General features: G+C 45.3%; 1 protein-coding gene across 1 annotated transcript; it reads right to left on the bottom strand.

Moving 5' to 3' along the window:
- Positions 1–14,578: 14,578 nt before the first annotated feature.
- LOC120986698 (cornifelin homolog) lies at positions 14,579–16,080 on the bottom strand. Its single transcript, XM_040415386.1, has 3 exons — positions 15,966–16,080; positions 15,173–15,351; positions 14,579–15,016 (listed from the first exon to the last, which is right to left on the bottom strand). Exons 1-3 carry the CDS (start codon positions 16,078–16,080, stop codon positions 14,852–14,854), a joined length of 459 nt encoding a protein of 152 aa, XP_040271320.1. The 3' UTR covers positions 14,579–14,851.
- Positions 16,081–21,139: the final 5,059 nt, after the last annotated feature.

Genomic DNA, 21,139 nt, shown 5'->3' with positions numbered 1-21,139 from the left:
CACACTGAAGCGGTCATCCGTGTGGGATTGTGGCCACAGGACGTCCACTTCTCTACCTTTCTGTGACTCTTCCAGTCTCTGTATCTCTGATACAACCTGCTGATGACAGTCTAACCTCAGTGGCCATTTCCGTCTGAGAACATCCTGCTTGAAGCCTCACAATGGCGAGGTCTTGGTCTCATGATGTCAGATTGTGAGCAGCATGATGAGGAGGACTGTTTAAATACCAATTCTAATTGAACCAGGACATTTATTGGGCGATTCATGGATTGAACAGTTGGACATGTGCATTCAGAAGTTCAGAGAAGGTGACATTAGGTTCTCCTGTAAAGGTTAGAGGGCATTTTAGGGTCATCCGGAAACTTCACCCACAAGACAAATATCCTGGACTTTTTGGCAGTAGTGTAAAGCAGACATATGGGGGATGTTAAATAACGACTATTTTATCACTGTCTGTCTTAAAAGCAGACAAATTTCGAAAATGTATAATTGTTTCAGATTTTCCATAAACTTTTTTATTTTTTATTTTTATAAATAAAAGTGAAACATATCGACTCAAATTATTACTATTAAAGGGGTCCTCTCACTTCAACAAATAGCATTTATCATGTAGAGGAAATTTCCATCACATTATACACGGCTCGTTTCCACGGTTATGACCACCCTGCAATCCAGCAGCAGTGGCTGTGCTTTTACACTATAGGAAAAAGCTCTAGGTTATGTGCACTCCCATGGGCCCAGCCACTGGAGAGGCCGGTACTTTTTACTCTAGAGTACAAGCACGACCACCACTGATGGAGTAACACCAAATCCACACGGGTTACATGCTTGACGGCCGTCAGAAGGTTCACCCAGTGGGCAGTAAAAGTTATGTACCTTCCCTGCCGGTGTTTGCTAGACCACGTGTCTGTGGTCAGACGTATCTTGGCACCGACACCGTGTGCCAGAGATACATTCACTTGCCGCTGAACGTGGCCATATAGCTCTGGGAGGCCCTTGCGGGAGAAATATTTCCTTCCGGGGACCTTCCATCACGGTGTGCCAATGGCCACAAATTTTCTAAAGGCCTCCGAGTCCACTAGTTTATATGGCAGTAGTTGGCGGGCTAGCAGTTCCGACAAGCCGGTGTTCAGCCGTTGGGCAAGAGGGTTATCCGGCGTCATCACTTTTTTACGCTCGAACATTTGGGCCACGAAAGCCTGCCTTTTGCCAGATGAATGCGACGATGGTACGGTGGAAGGTGGAGTAGAGGACAATTGGGAGGAGAGAGGAGAAGGAGAAGAGGCAGGACGTGGAGCGCCGGGAGTGTGGCTTTGTGGGTTCTGAGGGCGTTGCTGATGGGAGGCCAGGTGCCTTCTTAAGGCGGTCACCCCCAGGTGAGTGTTGGGTATACCTGCAGTATCGCAGCAGAACCGCACACAACTGCTGCACATTACAAATGCACTATCATATACTCCCTATGTTAGACAGTATATTATAAGTATATCGCACCCCTCAGTAAGTCACACCTATCGATAGCACAACGTTACCAGTCCTTACAAGGACTTTTGTGGCCCTATTACCCAGCGTTTGGTGTCCCTAACCTCCTGTCCCTGCTCCACACAGCAACCTCTCCCTACACCGGCAAAAGACTGAATGTAAAATGGCGGCCAGATCGGGTTTATTTATAAGGTAGGGGGTGTGTCCATGGGCTGAAACGTCTCCATTGGCTGTCCTGTACCACCTGATTGATGGGTCATGGGTCAAAGTTCTGCACAATGCAAAAGAATATGGCGCCGGCGGACATCGCCATATGTTCGCCGAACCGCGAACGAGCAAAGTTTGCCGCAAAACTACCGCCGGGCGAACAGCAAAGCCATCTCTAATGGCTCGTGCAAGCGTTTCAAACAGCAGGGGCCCGGGGTTAACGTAACCCTTCAGATGCCAAGGTCAAATGTGACCACATCATCTGAAGGCTGGAAACCCGGAGGCACTGCCCCTCCGGGCCTGGAAGGGCTCCCTCTAGTGGCGGTCGGTGAGTCGTTCTTTCTGTCACTGTGAAGCATAGAAAAATATAGACAATAAAAAACTAACATATCCGGAATCGCTGTCCAAAAATGTCTAAACTATTCAAATATTTTTCCTGCGCCGTGAACGTCCTGACTAGAGATGAGCGAATTTTATGTTATGGGATTCGTTCACACTTCGTTTGGTGGTAAAAGCGGAATTGCGTTATGGATTCTGTTACCACGGACCATAACGCACTCCTATGACGGAAGGTATAACGGAACGCCTTTAGTCACAGAATTGCGTTACGGTCCGTGGTAACAGAACCCATAACGCAATTCCGCTTTTACCACCAAACGAAGTGTGAATGAATCCCATAACATGAAATTTGCTCATCTCTAGTCATAACAGAAAAAAACAAAAACATGCAATTCGACATTTTTTGGTCACCTTGTCTCCCCCAAAAAATTGAGTAACAGTGATCAAAAAGTTGTACATACCCCATAAAAACCCCAGTTCGTCACACAAAAAACAAGCCGTCGTACAGCTCTGTAGACCGGAAAATAAAAAAGTTATGGCGGTCAGAAAATGGTGATGCAACGAAAATTTAGATTTTTTTCAAAGTACTTAGTTTTTTTAAAGTAAGAAAACAAAATAAAAACTGTACAAGTTTGGTATCGCTGTCATCGTGTTGAGCCGCAGAACAAGGGCGCCCTGTCCTTTCTAGTGCACAGTGAACGCCATGATGTCAAAACCTCGAAAACCTTGGCAAAATTGTGTTTTATTTTTTACAGTTTTACCCCAGAAAGAATTTTTTTCCTAGTTTCCCTATAAAAAATATAGTAAATTAAATGGTGCCTTAAAAATGCATCTTACCCTGCAAAAATAAGCCCCCGTATGGCTACGTGAATGGAAAAATAAAAAAGTTATGGCTATTGGAATGTGGGGAGGAAAAACCAAAAATGCAAAAACAAAAATAGGCTCAGTCCTTAGGGGGTTAAAAAAGTTATGGCGGCCACAACATGGTGACGAAAAGAAGGAGTTTTTCCCGCCTCCCGCTGCAATATTACAAAGTACAACCTGTTCTGCAGCAATGTGAATGGAAAAATAAAAAGGTTATGGCTCCGGGAATGTGGGGGGTGAAAAGCGCAAAAGCCAAAACTCTTCTGGGGCTGAAGAGGTTAAGAACTAATAATTCGAAGTAATAATTTGTGTAATTTCCTGTTTTAGCGCCGCTAAAGGATCCATAGATTCGCCCCTGACCAAAAAACTCAATATAATCAAACCATCGTGTGTGGAGTAAGACGCTGTGTTAAGCCACGCCCCAAACCACACCCCTTCCCACCCATGTAAACGTAGCCGGTATTTTTTGTTGGGGGCGCCCTAGCCGCCACGGCTGAGAAATAAGCCCAGGCCCCTTTACGTGGCTCGCACTACTGGGCTGACTAGACACCTCTGGGGGGCTTAAAAAGAGGCAGCACTTCGCAAAGTCTCAGACAGGGAATGTCCCACAGCATCGAAACACATCTGTCATGGCGGCTGATGGCTTTACAGGACGTTCCTGTCCCCCAGGTGTTTCCCCTTTTGGGGGGACGGTCCCTACTTTTCAGTCCCAGTCCCACATTTCCATTATTTACAGTGTTGATCCAGAAAACCTTTGTCTGGTTCCTCTCTGGACATTAGAGCCGTCTTCTACCTTAGTTCATTACTCGATGCATCTTGGATTTTTGGAAATTTCAGATGATTTGCGCTTTTTTGTGTAAAGGGAGACGACTGACGCATGCAGCAGATATGCAGGGAAAATGCAGCCAGAGTGTCCCTCTCTGAGGAGGCATCTCAAGAGCTACTGGAAGATGAAGGAGAAGTGATGAGATGATGGAGAAGATGGAGTAATAGGAGAAGGCAGTGGAGACGTAGGAGGACTGCAGTGGTGTGAACATGACTGACAACAGATAATAAAGGGTACCTCGGGGGAGAAGCCAAGGATGGCAGTGGTGGTGGCGTTGGGAGGGTGGTCGTGGTCCTCATGGTGGCGAACCCTGGTCCAGCGCCCCCCAGCTCTGAGCCTGCAGTGTTGGGAGGGGCGGCCCCTTTCTTCCCCTTGGGACACACCCTGGATTTAGGGATTCCTGCCTGGTGGTAACGTGGGATGCCCTTGGTGTTGGAGGATGAGTGATGCAAGGGGCCTTAATATTTCTGGGGGACAGTCTTTTATCTGATGACCGGTCAGTCCCAAAAGTGTGGAAGAGCGCCTGAAGCAATAAAAACAGTCCACGTGCAGTGAAAATGTGCGTTACCTTCACATGCTCTCCTGTTCAAGCACCGCCCCTTTAATGGTCCTCAACCTTCTGTCCACATCATCCGCTCAGTGGTATCAGTCTCGTTCAGAAGGCTATCCCTGAGGTATAGATAATACTCTCTTCTGAAGCTTTGCTTGTATTTTTCAGTCCTTTTATTCATATAAATTAATCGCTATAATGCATAGTAATCCTGAGAGCGCTGAACTGATCGCTACCCCACGCTGAGCCACGTTTCGGAGGCCACGCCCCTTAATCATGCGTGCCTGGGGGTTGTAACCATGCGCTCTGAATACAATCTCTCTCCGCCATCATCACGTTTTCTCAGACGTACAGAGGAGATTTATGTTGCATTTTCCAGTTACTGAGATTCTGATCCCAGAAATACCTTCAAGTTGCAGATTTCATTTAACCCTTTAGGATACAGTGTCACCATTTTCATCGTCCACTTGGTCTGGTATTGTGGCAATCTCTGAGTATTTTATGCCAGAGCAGGACCTTCATTACTGCCGTCCAGCAGCAGCCGTTTAGGTTTCGTTCCATAACAGTGCTGCAACAATGTAGCTTTGCTCAGCTCGTCTTCCTTTGTTTCACCTGCATTTCCTTATATCGTCTAACATTAGATTTATGTTTGTTTAGTCGTTCCCTTATTTCTCTGTCTGTCCGATGTGCCGTAAACTACATGGACATCGAATGCCGTAAACGACATCTCTGGTCATACATGTAGGACAATGGCGCATTGGGATTCTCTGTCCCTGTCTCGGGTGATAAACATGGGAAGTCACCTCTGTCACCTCAGAGAATTCCCTGCAGCTCTACCTCCCCCATAGGAAAAACTAGGTTTTTCTTTAAATAAATAGCCATATTTTTTATCATGTTTTAATAATCCCCAATATTTATTTATCGCATTTCCATGAGAGTGGCGTGTCCGTCGGCGGTCCCTGTGTACGTGCAGCGATCAGCCTCGGCCTTCTCCTCTTTACTAATAGACCTTCACGTGGAATCTTATCTACTTCACTATGATGTGTTTATCAGTCTCCCTGGGACCGCAATCGGGGAATTCTTAGCTAATGTCTTTTATGCTTGTCTCACTCGCCGTCCGTTTTGCTCTAATAAATGGACCTTTTGGTATATTTTTGAATACGTGATTTTAGGCCACGGGAGTACAGGCCACAAACATTAGGCTTTCACCGGACAGAAAACATCAAGTGATTATGTGGCTGGAGGTAGATTAGACGGTCCATGGATATCAATTTTACTGCAGGCCCCAGAAATGATTCATTCAATGTACAGAAAAGAAGAAGCTTTGTCTTCCAGTCGCTAGTAGAGGCCTAAGCCGCCAGGCAGGTCCCCCAGAAGTATCCTGCAGGATGAGCAGCCCATACCGCACTTGCATCAATCTTGACAGGATTCGGCTCCAGGTGGAGAGGAATTGATTTGTTGGAATGCTTTCTCCATCGCAACACCCTCCACGTCGTTGAATAAACAGAAGACTGGCCGATTCTCTCCTGTCTTATGTATTAATGTATTAAATATTAATTTTATTAAACCAAAACTTGATTAAAATGATAAGAAAGTATAAGAAATGATAAGAAAGTATACTTAAATTTGCCAAAACTGACCAAATAACTCGTGTGAACTCAGCCTTACAGGTCGATGTTAGCGCCAAGAAGAAGCGCACTCCTTTTACACCGTCAGCTGATTCCACATAGATGGCTACAGAACCTGTTCTATTAACCCCTTATACAAGTAGAGCCCCCCCGACAGAGTGGAGAGGGGGTCAGCAGTAAGTTTGTGCTGGTGTCACTGATTATTCTGCCCTTCCTCTGATCCGTCAGAACAATAACCCACAAAAAACGGATCCTGTCTGTGGAGCCTCCACCTTCACTCGGTCAGCATTTGGTCAGTAATCCATCAGTATTGCTAAAGCCAAAAAAACAGGAGTGGATCCAAAACAGCGATGACACGTGAATGGAATATTTGCCTGTCTTCTGTGTTTTGTACCCACTCCTGCTTTTGGCTACCAAATCATAAGTCAATTCTGATGGGACCATACAGGCCTTACAGCTGCTACACAGACAGGATCCGCTGTGCGTCTCATTATTCCTTCCTTCTAACAGATTAGAAGAAGGGTCAAATAAATGATGATGTCAACCAGGCCGAAAGGCAAAATAGTTGCCCAGCTATGGAGTGGGGAGGGTGGGAACAGCATGAGGAGACCACAGAGTGGACCTATGACTGAGTGGTGAGGTGGAAGCAGCATGAGGAGACCACAGAGTGGACCTATGACTGAGTGGTGAGGTGGAAGCATCATGAGGAGACCACAGAGTGGGCCTATGACTGAGTGGTGAGGTGGAAGCAGCATGAGGAGACCACAGAGTGGACCTATGACTGAGTGGTGAGGTGGAAGCATCATGAGGAGACCACAGAGTGGACCTATGACTGAGTGGTGAGGTGGAAGCAGCATGAGGAGACCACAGAGTGGCCCAGTGACAAAGTCTGCAGGTGTTGGCAGCATCAGAGTGGCACAATGACAGTGTGGAGGTGGCAGCAGTATGAGGAGGCCACCAAGTGGCACAATCACAGAGTATGCTGAATATATCTTGATTTTTGTACAGAAATACGCCGCTAAAGGCTTTACCTCGTATAACTGCAACAGTGAAAGCTGAAAATATTTTTATTCTTCTACTGATATACGTCATTGAATGTTTTTCTACATATAAGTGCAGCAGCGAATGGCAAATGTATATTTCTTTTTCTACTGCAGTACGCCCGTAAAGGCTTTACCAGATATGTTTGCAACAGTGACCTGAGAATATATATTTCTTGTTGGACTGAAATACGCCCCTATACGCTTTCACCAGAAATAACTGCAGAAGTGACCTGAGAATATATATTTCTTGTAGTACTGAAATACGCCCCTATACGCTTTCACCAGAAATAACTGCAGAAGTGACCTGGGAATATATATTTCTTGTTGGACTGAAATACGCCCCTATACGCTTTCACCAGCAGTGCGGATGTATTTTTATTTTTTTAATGAAATACGCCCCTATACTCTTTCACCAGAAATGAATGCAACCGTGCAGTGCGTTTAAATGTTTCGTGTATTACTGAAATACCGCCCTATGCTCTTTCACAAGAAATGACTGCAAATGATTTTAGTGTATATCCCACCCCTGCTTCAATCAATTTTTTGGGGGGCCAACTGGTTCCACACACTACCCTGGCAGGGTCTCTCAGGGACCTTATACCAGGGTCAGGTTCCGGACGGGACCACCCCTTGCGGGGCACGGATCCCGTGTTAGGGTATCAGGGACATAGCAGGTCAAGCAGGGTACAACAGGGACAGTTCACTCTCCCTGCGGACCCTAACCTAGATTGACCATCTCTATGAAGATTCCCTCCCCCGCAATCTGAACACCTTATTCAACGTACTGAGAAAAGATCCTTTGTCCGGGTGTCATCTGTGTCCGCTGGACACTTGTTCGGTCTGACCTCACACCGGTAAGATCTATCCTTATTTACCCTGACCAGGCATCCTGTTCCCACCTGGGAGCCAGGACGCCCACGCCGGGACGGTTCTCAGTATTGTTTGTGGCTCCTCTTGACCCTTGGGGTCCACACAGCTCTTATTTAGGGTCTGCCCTAGGGACTCAGTGTGCTGAGACCCGCAATTGCGGCTCTCCAGTACACAGGTCCCGACTGTGTTTTTCTGTCTATTGCTTGTTTGTAAGGGGATAATACATATATGTTTTAGTTATACCAATAAACACATCGTTTTAATTGTTACTGCCCCTTTGATTTTCTTATTACGCTTTCTAGCAGTACCTTGGGGAGAGGTGCGACCTGCACCGTCTCACCCACATAAGGACAACCCCCTCCCTTTTTTGCCAACTGGTTAATCCCACCAGTAGAAATGACTTGTCCCAGTAACGCTTGTCCCTCTGTGTAGCTGCGGTATCTCAGCAGAACCGCACACGACTGCGCACAATACACATGCCCTATATATAAAGTATATTATAAGTGTATTACACCCCTCTGTGTATCACACCTATCCATAGCACAACGTTACCAGTCCTTACAAGGACTTTTGTGGCCCTATTACCCAGCGTTTGGTCCCCTAACAGCCTGTCCTGCTCCGCACAGCAACCTCTCCCTACACTGCCAGAAGACTGAATGTAAAATGGCGGCCAGATCGGGTTTATTTATAGGGTAGGGGGTGTGTCCATGTGCTGAAACCTCTCCATTGGCCGTCCTGTACCACCTGATGATTGTGTCATGGGTCAAAGTTCGGCGCAATGCAAAATAATATGGCGCCGGTGGACATCGCCATATGTTCGCATGTTTGGCGAACGAGCAAAGTTCGCCATGAAACGACCGCCGGGCGAACCGCAAGGCCATCTCTACCAGGGGGCTCAATCTGTCCTTATGGATTTTAGGCAGTAAATATAGTATTGGCACTTTGGGACTTTCACATATTAAAGTATTCGACTTTGAATGAACTCATTCAATAACATTCTAAGTTCCTTCGTGAACATAGGGGTCGGATCTCCTTTTCATTTCTTATATACATTATTATCATTCATTTGCTATATATGCCTCTCGATCCATAATGACAGGTGCCCCCCCCCCCTTCGCCCTCTTAATTATTGATGTGTTTGAGAATGAGCATATTGTCAGTAACGGAGAAGTAGAGCCGCCGTCCACACGGCTCCGCGGTACTTCTACTGTGGATGGGTACAGAGCAGCGACTGATGGAATCCATCCATTACCCCCTAATACTACCCAGACTGTACAACCCCCTAATACTACACAGACTGTACAACCCCTAATACTACACAGACTGTACAACCCCCTAATACTACACAGACTGTACAACCCCCTAATACTACACAGACTGTACAACCCCCTAATACTACACAGACTGTACAACCCCCTAATACTACCCAGACTGTACAACCCCCTAATACTACCCAGACTGTACAACCCCCTAATACTACACAGACTGTACAACCCCCTAATACTACACAGACTGTACAACCCCTAATACTACACAGACTGTACAACCCCTAATACTACCCAGACTGTACAACCCCCTAATACTACACAGACTGTACAACCCCCTAATACTACACAGACTGTACAACCCCCTAATACTAGCCAGACTGTACAACCCCCTAATACTACACAGACTGTACAACCCCCTAATACTACACAGACTGTACAACCCCCTAATACTACACAGACTGTACAACCCCCTAATACTACACAGACTATACAACCCCCTAATACTACACAGACTGTACAACCCCCTAATACTACACAGACTGTACAACCCCCTAATACTACCCAGACTGTACAACCCCCTAATACTGCACAGACTGTACAACCCCCTAATACTGCACAGACTGTACAACCCCCTAATACTGCACAGACTGTACAACCCCCTAATACTACACAGACTGTACAACCCCCTAATACTACACAGACTGTACAACCCCCTAATACTACCCAGACTGTACAACCCCCTAATACTACACAGACTGTACAAACCCCTAATACTACACAGACTGTACAACCCCCTAATACTACACAGACTGTACAACCCCCTAATACTACACAGACTGTACAACCCCCTAATACTACACAGACTGTACAACCCCCTAATACTACACAGACTGTACAACCCCCTAATACTACACAGACTGTACAACCCCTAATACTACACAGACTGTACAACCCCTAATACTACACAGACTGTACAACCCCCTAATACTACACAGACTGTACAACCCCTAATACTACACAGACTGTACAACCCCCTAATACTACACAGACTGTACAACCCCCTAATACTACACAGACTGTACAACCCCCTAATACTACACAGACTGTACAACCCCCTAATACTACACAGACTGTACAACCCCCTAATACTACACAGACTGTACAACCCCCTAATACTACACAGACTGTACAACCCCCTAATACTGCACAGACTGTACAACCCCCTAATACTGCACAGACTGTACAACCCCCTAATACTACACAGACTGTACAACCCCTAATACTACACAGACTGTACAACCCCCTAATACTACACAGACTGTACAACCCCCTAATACTACACAGACTGTACAACCCCTAATACTACCCAGACTGTACAACCCCCTAATACTACACAGACTGTACAACCCCCTAATACTACACAGACTGTACAACCCCCTAATACTACACAGACTGTACAACCCCCTAATACTACACAGACTGTACAACCCCCTAATACTACACAGACTGTACAACCCCTAATACTACACAGACTGTACAACCCCTAATACTACACAGACTGTACAACCCCCTAATACTACACAGACTGTACAACCCCCTAATACTACACAGACTGTACAACCCCTAATACTACACAGACTGTACAACCCCCTAATACTACCCAGACTGTACAACCCCCTAATACTACACACACTGTACAACCCCCTAATACTACACAGACTGTACAACCCCTAATACTACACAGACTGTACAACCCCCTAATACTACACAGACTGTACAACCCCCTAATACTACACAGACTGTACAACCCCCTAATACTACCCAGACTGTACAACCCCTAATACTACACAGACTGTACAACCCCCTAATACTACACAGACTGTACAACCCCCTAATACTACCCAGACTGTACAACCCCTAATACTACACAGACTGTACAACCCCCTAATACTACACAGACTGTACAACCCCTAATACTACACAGACTGTACAACCCCCTAATACTACACAGACTGTACAACCCCCTAATACTACACAGACTGTACAACCCCTAATACTACACAGACTGTACAACCCCCTAATACTACACAGACTGTACAACCCCTAATACTACACAGACTGTACAACCCCTAATACTACCCAGACTGTACAACCCCCTAATACTACCCAGACTGTACAACCCCCTAATACTACACAGACTGTACAACCCCCTAATACTACACAGACTGTACAACCCCTAATACTACACAGACTGTACAACCCCCTAATACTACACAGACTGTACAACCCCCTAATACTACACAGACTGTACAACCCCCTAATACTACACAGACTGTACAACCCCCTAATACTACACAGACTGTACAACCCCCTAATACTACACAGACTGTACAACCCCCTAATACTACACAGACTGTACAACCCCCTAATACTGCACAGACTGTACAACCCCCTAATACTGCACAGACTGTACAACCCCCTAATACTACACAGACTGTACAACCCCTAATACTACACAGACTGTACAACCCCCTAATACTACACAGACTGTACAACCCCCTAATACTACACAGACTGTACAACCCCTAATACTACCCAGACTGTACAACCCCCTAATACTACACAGACTGTACAACCCCCTAATACTACACAGACTGTACAACCCCCTAATACTACACAGACTGTACAACCCCCTAATACTACACAGACTGTACAACCCCCTAATACTACACAGACTGTACAACCCCTAATACTACACAGACTGTACAACCCCTAATACTACACAGACTGTACAACCCCCTAATACTACACAGACTGTACAACCCCCTAATACTACACAGACTGTACAACCCCTAATACTACACAGACTGTACAACCCCCTAATACTACCCAGACTGTACAACCCCCTAATACTACACACACTGTACAACCCCCTAATACTACACAGACTGTACAACCCCTAATACTACACAGACTGTACAACCCCCTAATACTACACAGACTGTACAACCCCCTAATACTACACAGACTGTACAACCCCCTAATACTACCCAGACTGTACAACCCCTAATACTACACAGACTGTACAACCCCCTAATACTACACAGACTGTACAACCCCCTAATACTACCCAGACTGTACAACCCCTAATACTACACAGACTGTACAACCCCCTAATACTACACAGACTGTACAACCCCTAATACTACACAGACTGTACAACCCCCTAATACTACACAGACTGTACAACCCCCTAATACTACACAGACTGTACAACCCCTAATACTACACAGACTGTACAACCCCCTAATACTACACAGACTGTACAACCCCTAATACTACACAGACTGTACAACCCCTAATACTACCCAGACTGTACAACCCCCTAATACTACCCAGACTGTACAACCCCCTAATACTACACAGACTGTACAACCCCCTAATACTACACAGACTGTACAACCCCTAATACTACACAGACTGTACAACCCCCTAATACTACACAGACTGTACAACCCCCTAATACTACACAGACTGTACAACCCCCTAATACTACACAGACTGTACAACCCCCTAATACTACACAGACTGTACAACCCCCTAATACTACACAGACTGTACAACCCCCTAATACTACACAGACTGTACAACCCCCTAATACTACACAGCTCCTGGATGTAGAGACTACGAAAGGAGACAGTGGGAGCTTTAATACTACACTATAGGCCAAGCCAACTGATCGAAGTAATATATGGCTATATTCCAGCTATCACGTATTCAAAAATATACCAAAAGGTCCATTTATTAGAGCAAAACGGACGGCGAGTGAGACAAGCATAAAAAACATTAGCTAAGAATTCCCCGATTGCGGTCCCAGGGAGACTGATAAACACATCATAGTGAAGTAGATAAGATTCCACGTGAAGGTCTATTAGTAAAGAGAAGAAGGCCGAGGCTGATCGCTGCACGCACACAGGGACCGCTGACGGACATGCCACTCTCATGGAAATGCGATAAATAAATATTGGGGATTATTAAAACATGATAAAAAATATGGCAATTTATTTAAAGAAAAACCTAGTTTTTCCTATGGGGGAGGTAGAGCTGCAGGGAATTCTCTGAGGTGACAGAGGTGACTTCCCATGTTTATCACCCGAGACAGGGACAGAGAATCCCAACGCGCCATTGTCCTACATGTATGACCAGAAATGTGGTTTACGGCATTGGATGTCCATGTAGTTTACGGCACATCGGACAGACAGAGAAATAAGGGAACGACTAAACAAACATTAATCTAATGTTAGACGATATAAGGAAATGCAGGTGAAACAAAGGAAGACGAGCTGAGCAAAGCTACATTGTTGCAGCACTGTTATGGAACGAAACCTAAGATGGCTGCTGCTGGACGGCAGTAATGAAGGTCCTGCTCTGGCAGAAAATAATCAGAGATTGCCACAACACGAGACCAGGTGGACAATGAAAATGGTGACACTGTATCCTAAAGGGTTAAATGAAATCTGCAACTTGAAGGTATTTCTGGGATCAGAATCTCAGTAACTGGAAAATGCGACATAAATCTCCTCTGTACGTCTGAGAAAACGTATGGAAATGTGAGATGATGATGATGGCGGAGAGAGATTGTATTCAGAGCGCATGGTTACAACCTACACGCACGCACGACCGTAGGTGTCCCGTTGCCGTATTGTGGACCGCATTTGGGGATCCGCAATACATGGGCACCGTTCCGTGTGCATTACGCATCACGGATGCAGACCCATTCACTTCAATGGGTCCGCAAATCCGGAGATGCAGAACAGAATCATGGAACGGAACCCTACGGGAGCACTACGGAGTGCTTCCGTAGGGTTCTGTTCCGTACTTCCGTTCCGCAAAAAGATAGAACTTGCTCTATCTTTTTGCTGGACCGGACGAATGCAGACCCATTCAAGTTGACTGGGTCTGGATTCATCCCGGCGGCCGTACGGAGGTTGTCTACGGCCGTGTGCATGAGGCCTAATGCATAGACAGGATACATTAACCCTTGCCTGACAGTAAACATTTTGACAACTTTAGCAGTGAACCACCGGGTTACTGGACAGTAATATGGAGACAAAGAAAGAAAGAAGAAGAAAGAGTAATGTGAAAAGGCAGTGGATATATGATGGGTGGGGAGAAGAAAGGGCAGGGAACAAGAGGAAAGACAGAAGGAGGGGAAGGAAGAGAGTTTGGCGTCCCCGCCAGGTATGATGGACCATGTAGAGTGCTCCTGGTCAGTCACCATGATGGTCTCCCTCTATGTACCTCTCTGATCTGGGAGGTTGGGCAGATATCTCATCATGTGGTATGATACCTCCCTGTGTATGACCTCCATGAGACAACTACACATGAAGAGGCCTCAACTACTCTACCCATCATCCATACTGGTGACTGGGCTGATGCTGGGTTGGAGGACACAGAATAATGAGGATCTGCAATGAAATGCATCATGATTTATTAGCAAAGTGTAAGCAGCACCTCACAAGATGGTGATGACTGACAGCTGGAAGGAGTGGAAGTCCAGATCTCTGGCTCATGAATGGTATCTGTGGTGGGATCAATTCATAAGAGGACAGACTTAAAGCTGCTCTTCATGATGACCCCATGCACTACCAGAACATCTATTCGTTGGATTGTGTAGGACATGTCTACTCTACTCTAGATGTTTCTCTTGTTCTACACCTTGAAAAGTCAAAGATCACAATCAGGTGATCTTCATGGTGCAGATGCATCTGGTGGACTTAGTATACGGCTTGGTAATTTTGAGGATGCATCGGCGAGGTCATTGTGGTCTGGGCTGTCATGAAGGTGACCGGCTGCTTTTGCTTCTTGATCTCACGAGCCATCTGGCACCAGGAGCAGCATAAACACCAGTAGAGCGTACAGCAGTCACTGCAGATGGAGCCCTGTAAAAAGAAATGACCTGTTATATGGGCATGTCATCACTGCTGAACCAGGAGTGCTCCACCGCCATGCCAGCACACACCAGGAAATGTTAATTTACCCCTGTGGAATATCCAGACCTGCTACCAGGCCCATCATAATATTGACCTTATACTCACCTTAACACGGTATCGTTCCCGGACAGCAGCCCTCATAGCCATGGAGACTGGAGGACAGGCTATACTACTGCCTGTGTATGCACACCATCCAGGGTCCAGGAGAGGAAGGCAGAGACATTCGCCAAAATCACTGACCGTCTTACACTGGAAGCATGGAAAACACCAGAAGGCACAGCAACCTAGAAGTGCGGGCAGCAAGAAGAATTCAGTTTGTGAGAAAGCCCTCCACCTCATCCAGAAACATTTCACAAACTCCACCCTGTATTCAATCCAATCGCAAAAGGTGTCCAGAATTATTAACACTAAAGAATCATGCCCCAACTCTGCCAAGAGGAGGGAGACCCCAAATACCATCCAGAAACAGTAATACATTGAGGAGTTGAGGTGTCATCCAACTCCTAGCAGAGGTGGTGCCATCAACATACAAAATCCATTCAGAGATAATCTTCCTTGACCACCAACAGACAATGCCTAGAATCCACACCCCACAACTTAATCCCAAAACAATATCCCTCCAGGATCTCCTCAAGACAAGGACTCCAGAACATTACCCAGCAATGAAGAACCCGCAGATCTACTAAATGTTTAACATCAGTACCCCCCACTTTATCTAGAATCAGCAAGTCTCCCTTCTCTACCCAACCCACTTGAATCCACCCAACCCCTGACTCCAGTGCTATAGAGAATCTTCCGCTCATATGCACCCAAAACCCAACACAGTCAATCAGATAACGTTCGATAGAAACCTTAACTTTACCAAGATAACTTCTGAGAATGATCGTATGGAACTTACATAAGCCCATGTCCTGACAACAGTCGCAGATCCCCGAGCTCCATTCATTGACGTTCACGTGGGTGATTGACACCACTTGACCCACTGGAAACGGCTGCACAGATACGGCCTGCATGATCTTATGAAATAAGAAGAAGTTGAGAAATCAGAAACTCAGTACAGAAGTTATTGTAATCTATGGTGGAGGCTCATGATAACACCAGAATATTGAATGGTAAACACTGTGTAGTGTATACCAATACTCCTGAACTTCTGGTCATCCACCATCTAAACCCCTCTATGTAGTGTCCACCATTACTCATCAACCTTCAGTAATCCACCATCTAAGACCCTCTATGTAGTGTCCACCAATACTCCTGAACTTCTGGTCATCCACCATCTAAACCCCTCTATGTAGTGTCCACTATTGTTTCTCAGCCTCTGGTCATTCACCACCTAAACTCCTCTATGTAGTGTCCACCATTACTCATCAACCTTCAGTAATCCACCATCTAAGACCCTCTATGTAGTGTCCACCAATGTTCACCCTGTGTTTGTGTGGGTTTCTTCCGAGTACTCTGGTTTCCTCCCACACTCCAAAGACATCCCGATAGGGACCTTAGATTATGAGCCCCGTTGTGGACAGTTGGATACTAATGTCTGTAAAGTGCTGTGGAATATAGTAGTGCTATATAAAATAAATCTAAGCCCCTCTATGTAGTGTCCACCATTACTCCTCAACCTCTGGTCATGTAAGCAGCTCCATCATATATCATCTGAATGGCTCCAGGTGAAAGACTTAATTTATATTTAATTTTTGGTCTTCTTCCTGGACCTCCATTCATGACAGCACCACCCATGTCCCTCTGTCTGGACCTCCATCCGTGACATCACAACCATGTCCCTCTGCCTAGACCTTCATCCATGACAGCACCCACTCATGTTCCTCTGCCTACATGTCCAGCCATGACAGCACCCCCCCATGTAACTCTGCCTCTTCCTCCATCCATAACAGCACCCCCCATGTCCCTCTTCCTGGACCTCCATCCATTACAGCATTACAGGAGAAATTGCGTGGCCTTGTGGACCCTGAGGTATTAAACCGTTTTGAACAAGAACTGAATTCTGATCATGGACGCTGGGATAAGGAAATTCAGGATATGAAGGCCAAGAAGTTTCAGCGTGATGTTGCGGACCATCAACAAAGCAAGGTGTTCCGTTGGCAATATAATCGTAGGCTAACAGCCTCCGGTAACAGCTCGTCAGTATCTGTAAACAGCAATATATCTCAGCAATCCCAACGATCCGTAACACAACCGCAGGAGGGGCAAAGAGTGAATGCTCCACCTCAGGATCTATCCAGGCAGTATCATGCACGAACACCTGTGAAACGCAAATACAACTCTGATGATAGTCGTGGTGGTGAATTGAAGGTAATTAACCTGTCCGATACACCACTAACAACCGCACAGGTGGAGGTGTTATCACTTGGACTGACTTTCAGTCCCGTCTCCACCTATGACAATTTTGCTGCAATTAAGGACACGTTCCTTTTTGCACGCAAGTTGATCTATAAAAAAACATTTTTCTAAAAATGATCATGATGTCTTTTCATCTCCGGAGGAATTGGAGGCGCTTCGAGCGTTAGAATCACTACTTCTGCAACAGGAGGTAGGCATACCCAAATTCCCTCCTTTTACCCGTGGCCGGTCGACCACATTTCCACCCTTGTCCTGCAATACCGCTATTGAAACATTTGTTAGGATGGTGGTGCAGGAGCTACAGTGGGGGAAATAATTATTTGACCCCTCACTGATTTTGTAAGTTTGTCCAATGACAAAGAAATGAAAAGTCTCAGAACAGTATCATTTCAATGGTAGGTTTATTGTAACAGTGGCAGATAGCACATCAAAAGGAAAATCGAAAAAATAACTTTAAATAAAAGATAGCAACTGATTTGCATTTCATTGAGTGAAATAAGTATTTGAACCCTCTAACAAAAAAAGACTTAATACTTGGTGGAAAAACCCTTGTTTGCAAGCACAGAGGTCAAACGTTTCTTGTAATTGATGACCAAGTTTGCGCACATTTTAGGAGGAATGTTGGTCCACTCCTCTTTGCAGATCATCTCTAAATCCCTAAGGTTTCGAGGCTGTCTCTGTGCAACTCTGAGCTTGAGCTCCCTCCATAGGTTTTCGATTGGATTAAGGTCCGGAGACTGACTAGGCCACTCCATGACCTTAATGTGCTTCTTCTTGAGCCACTCCTTTGTTGCCTTTGCTGTATGTTTTGGGTCATTGTCGTGCTGGAACACCCATCCACGACCCATTTTCAGTTTCCTGGCAGAGGGAAGGAGGTTGTCGCTCAGGATTTCACGATACATGGCTCCGTCCATTTTCCCGTTTATGCGAATAAGTTGTCCTGTGCCCTTAGCAGAAAAACACCCCCAAAGCAAAATGTTTCCACCCCCATGCTTGACGGTGGGGACGGTGTTTTGGGGGTCATAGGCAGCATTTTTCTTCCTCCAAACACAGCGAGTTGAGTTAATGCCAAAGAGCTCTATTTTGGTCTCATCAGACCACAGCACCTTCTCCCAGTCACTCTCTGAATCATTCAGGTGTTCATTGGCAAACTTCAGACGGGCCTGCACATGTGCCTTCCTGAGCAGGGGGACCTTGCGAGCCCTGCAGGATTTTAATCCATTGCGGTGTAATGTGTTTCCAATGGTTTTCTTGGTGACTGTGGTCCCTGCTAATTTGAGGTCATTAACTAACTCCTCCCGTGTAGTTCTAGGATGCTTTTTCACCTTTCTCAGAACCATTGACACCCCACGAGGTGAGATCTTGCGTGGAGCCCCAGAGCGAGGTCGATTGATGTTCATTTTGTGCTCCTTCCATTTTCGAACAATCGCACCAACAGTTGTCACCTTCTCTCCCAGCTTCTTGCTAATGGTTTTGTAGCCCATTCCAGCCTTGTGCAGGTCTACAATTTTGTCTCTGACATCCTTGGACAGCTCTTTGGTCTTTCCCATGTTGGAGAGTTTGGAGTCTGCTTGATTGATTGATTCTGTGGACAGGTGTCTTTTATACAGGTGACTAGTTAAGACAGGTGTCCTTAATGAGGGTGACTAATTGAGTAGAAGTGTCTAACCACTCTGTGGGAGCCAGAACTCTTAATGGTTGGTAGGGGTTCAAATACTTATTTCACTCAATGAAATGCAAATCAGTTGCTATCTTTTATTTAAAGTTATTTTTTCGATTTTCCTTTTGATGTGCTATCTGCCACTGTTACAATAAACCTACCATTGAAATGATACTGTTCTGAGACTTTTCATTTCTTTGTCATTGGACAAACTTACAAAATCAGTGAGGGGTCAAATAATTATTTCCCCCACTGTATATAAACTACCTGCAAGGAGGTGCTATGATAACATCTCCAAAAACCAGCGGATAGCCATACAGGAACTTAAAAGAATGAAGAATGTAGTGATAAAACCAGCTGACAAGGGTGGAAATGTGGTTGTCTGGCCGACGGAAATGTATGAGACTGAAGTCTTTAGGCAATTGCGGGATAGAACATGTTATGAACGGTTGCCAAATAATCCAACTATTGGGTTTAAGTCCCAGTTGGAGGATATCTTGATCAGGGCGGTGGAAGATGGTACCATCACAAAATCGGTATATCATAGTCTTGTAATAAAATTTCCGGTTATTCCAACATTGTACATACTGCCGAAAGTTCATAAATCCACCACAAAACCTCCAGGGAGACCGATTGTCTCCGGTTGTGGTGGTTTAAATGAACCAGTATGCCGATTTTTGGACTATTATCTGAAGCCCTGTGTGGAAAGCTTGCCCTCATATATCCGTGATTCAACGGACGTTTTGAAACGTCTGGAGAACATCAAAATGGAAGATAACATGTTTTTAATAACATGTGATGTTGAATCATTATATACATGCATCTCACATGACAAGGGCTTAAAGTCCTCAGGTTTTTTCCTACACACTAGAAATCTTCCATCGGATCTGATTGATCTTTTGATGAGGCTATTAGATTATGTATTGAGGCATAATTATTTTTTATTTAAGGATCGTTATTATTTACAATTGCGTGGGGTGGCGATGGGTGCGACATGCGCGCCCTCGTATGCAAACTTGTTTCTAGGCAACTGGGAACGACAGTGCGTGCAGGCATCCATGGATGAAGTAGATGGGGAGGTAATTTCATGGATGCGATTTATAGATGATGTTTTGTTTATATGGCAGGGGTCACGGGAGTCTTTGGATTTATTTTTGGAAAAGCTGAATGAGAACAAATGGAACATCATCCTAACCAAAACGGTGAGTCAAAAGGAAATTGATTATCTGGACTTAAATATCAAAGTAACAACAAATGGTGACCTAGAAACTTCGGTCCATAGAAAATCCACTGCTGTTAACTCTCTGCTTCATGCCACCTCCTTCCACCCCAAACATCAGAAAAACTCAATACCTATTGGCCAATTCTTAAGGGCAAAACGTATCTGCACATCAAGAGAAGATTTTGAAAGGGAATCGGATACCCTGAAAAACTGATTTACACAACGGGGATATTACCAATGCGACATACAGCATGGTTATACACGTGCTACAAACACATCGAGGGAGTCTCTGCTGTCCTCAAAGATTCGGGATGATTCATCAGCGATGTCCACTATAGGCATGATAACCAACTACAATACACAATGGTACAATATGAGAGGGATTTTTAAGAAATTTTGGCCAATCCTGAAATTGGATGTGGATTTAGGGAAAATATTGACACCTACCCCAATGTTTGTGGCTAAACGCAGTAGGAATCTTAAGGATATCCTGGTGAGGAGCCACTATATACCACCGAAGTCTGGATTCATTTTTGACTCCAAGGGTCCCAAATGGGGATCAGTACCATGTGGACACTGTACAACATGCAGAGCCATTATAAAGACGAAAACCTTTGAGGACTCCTCTGGCAGAGTGAGTTACAATATTGTACACTTCATCAACTGTAGTGTTACAGGCGTTATATATCATGCCACATGTCCATGTGGCCTGATATACATCGGTATGACGACCCGTGAACTACGGATCCGCATACAAGAACATCAAAAAGATATTCGGGCGGCAGCCAAAATAGGTGATGGAGATAGGGACAAGCTCCTAACGTTAAAACCA

This window comes from Bufo bufo, chromosome 1 (genome assembly GCF_905171765.1).
Source record: "Bufo bufo chromosome 1, aBufBuf1.1, whole genome shotgun sequence".
Lineage (NCBI taxonomy): Eukaryota > Metazoa > Chordata > Amphibia > Anura > Bufonidae > Bufo > Bufo bufo.
This window is presented reverse-complemented; position numbering and strand designations above follow the sequence as displayed.

Excerpts from the sequence above, each read along its gene's own strand:
- LOC120986698 (XM_040415386.1), bottom strand. The coding sequence starts at position 16,080 with ATGCAGGCCGTATCTGTGCAGCCGTTTCCAGTGGGTCAAGTGGTGTCA. Across the intron at positions 15,352-15,965 it reads TTGTCAGGACATGGGCTTAT|GTTGCTGTGCCTTCTGGTGT; the intron begins GTAAGTTCCATA and ends CCGCACTTCTAG. Across the intron at positions 15,017-15,172 it reads GGGAACGATACCGTGTTAAG|GGCTCCATCTGCAGTGACTG; the intron begins GTGAGTATAAGG and ends TTCTTTTTACAG.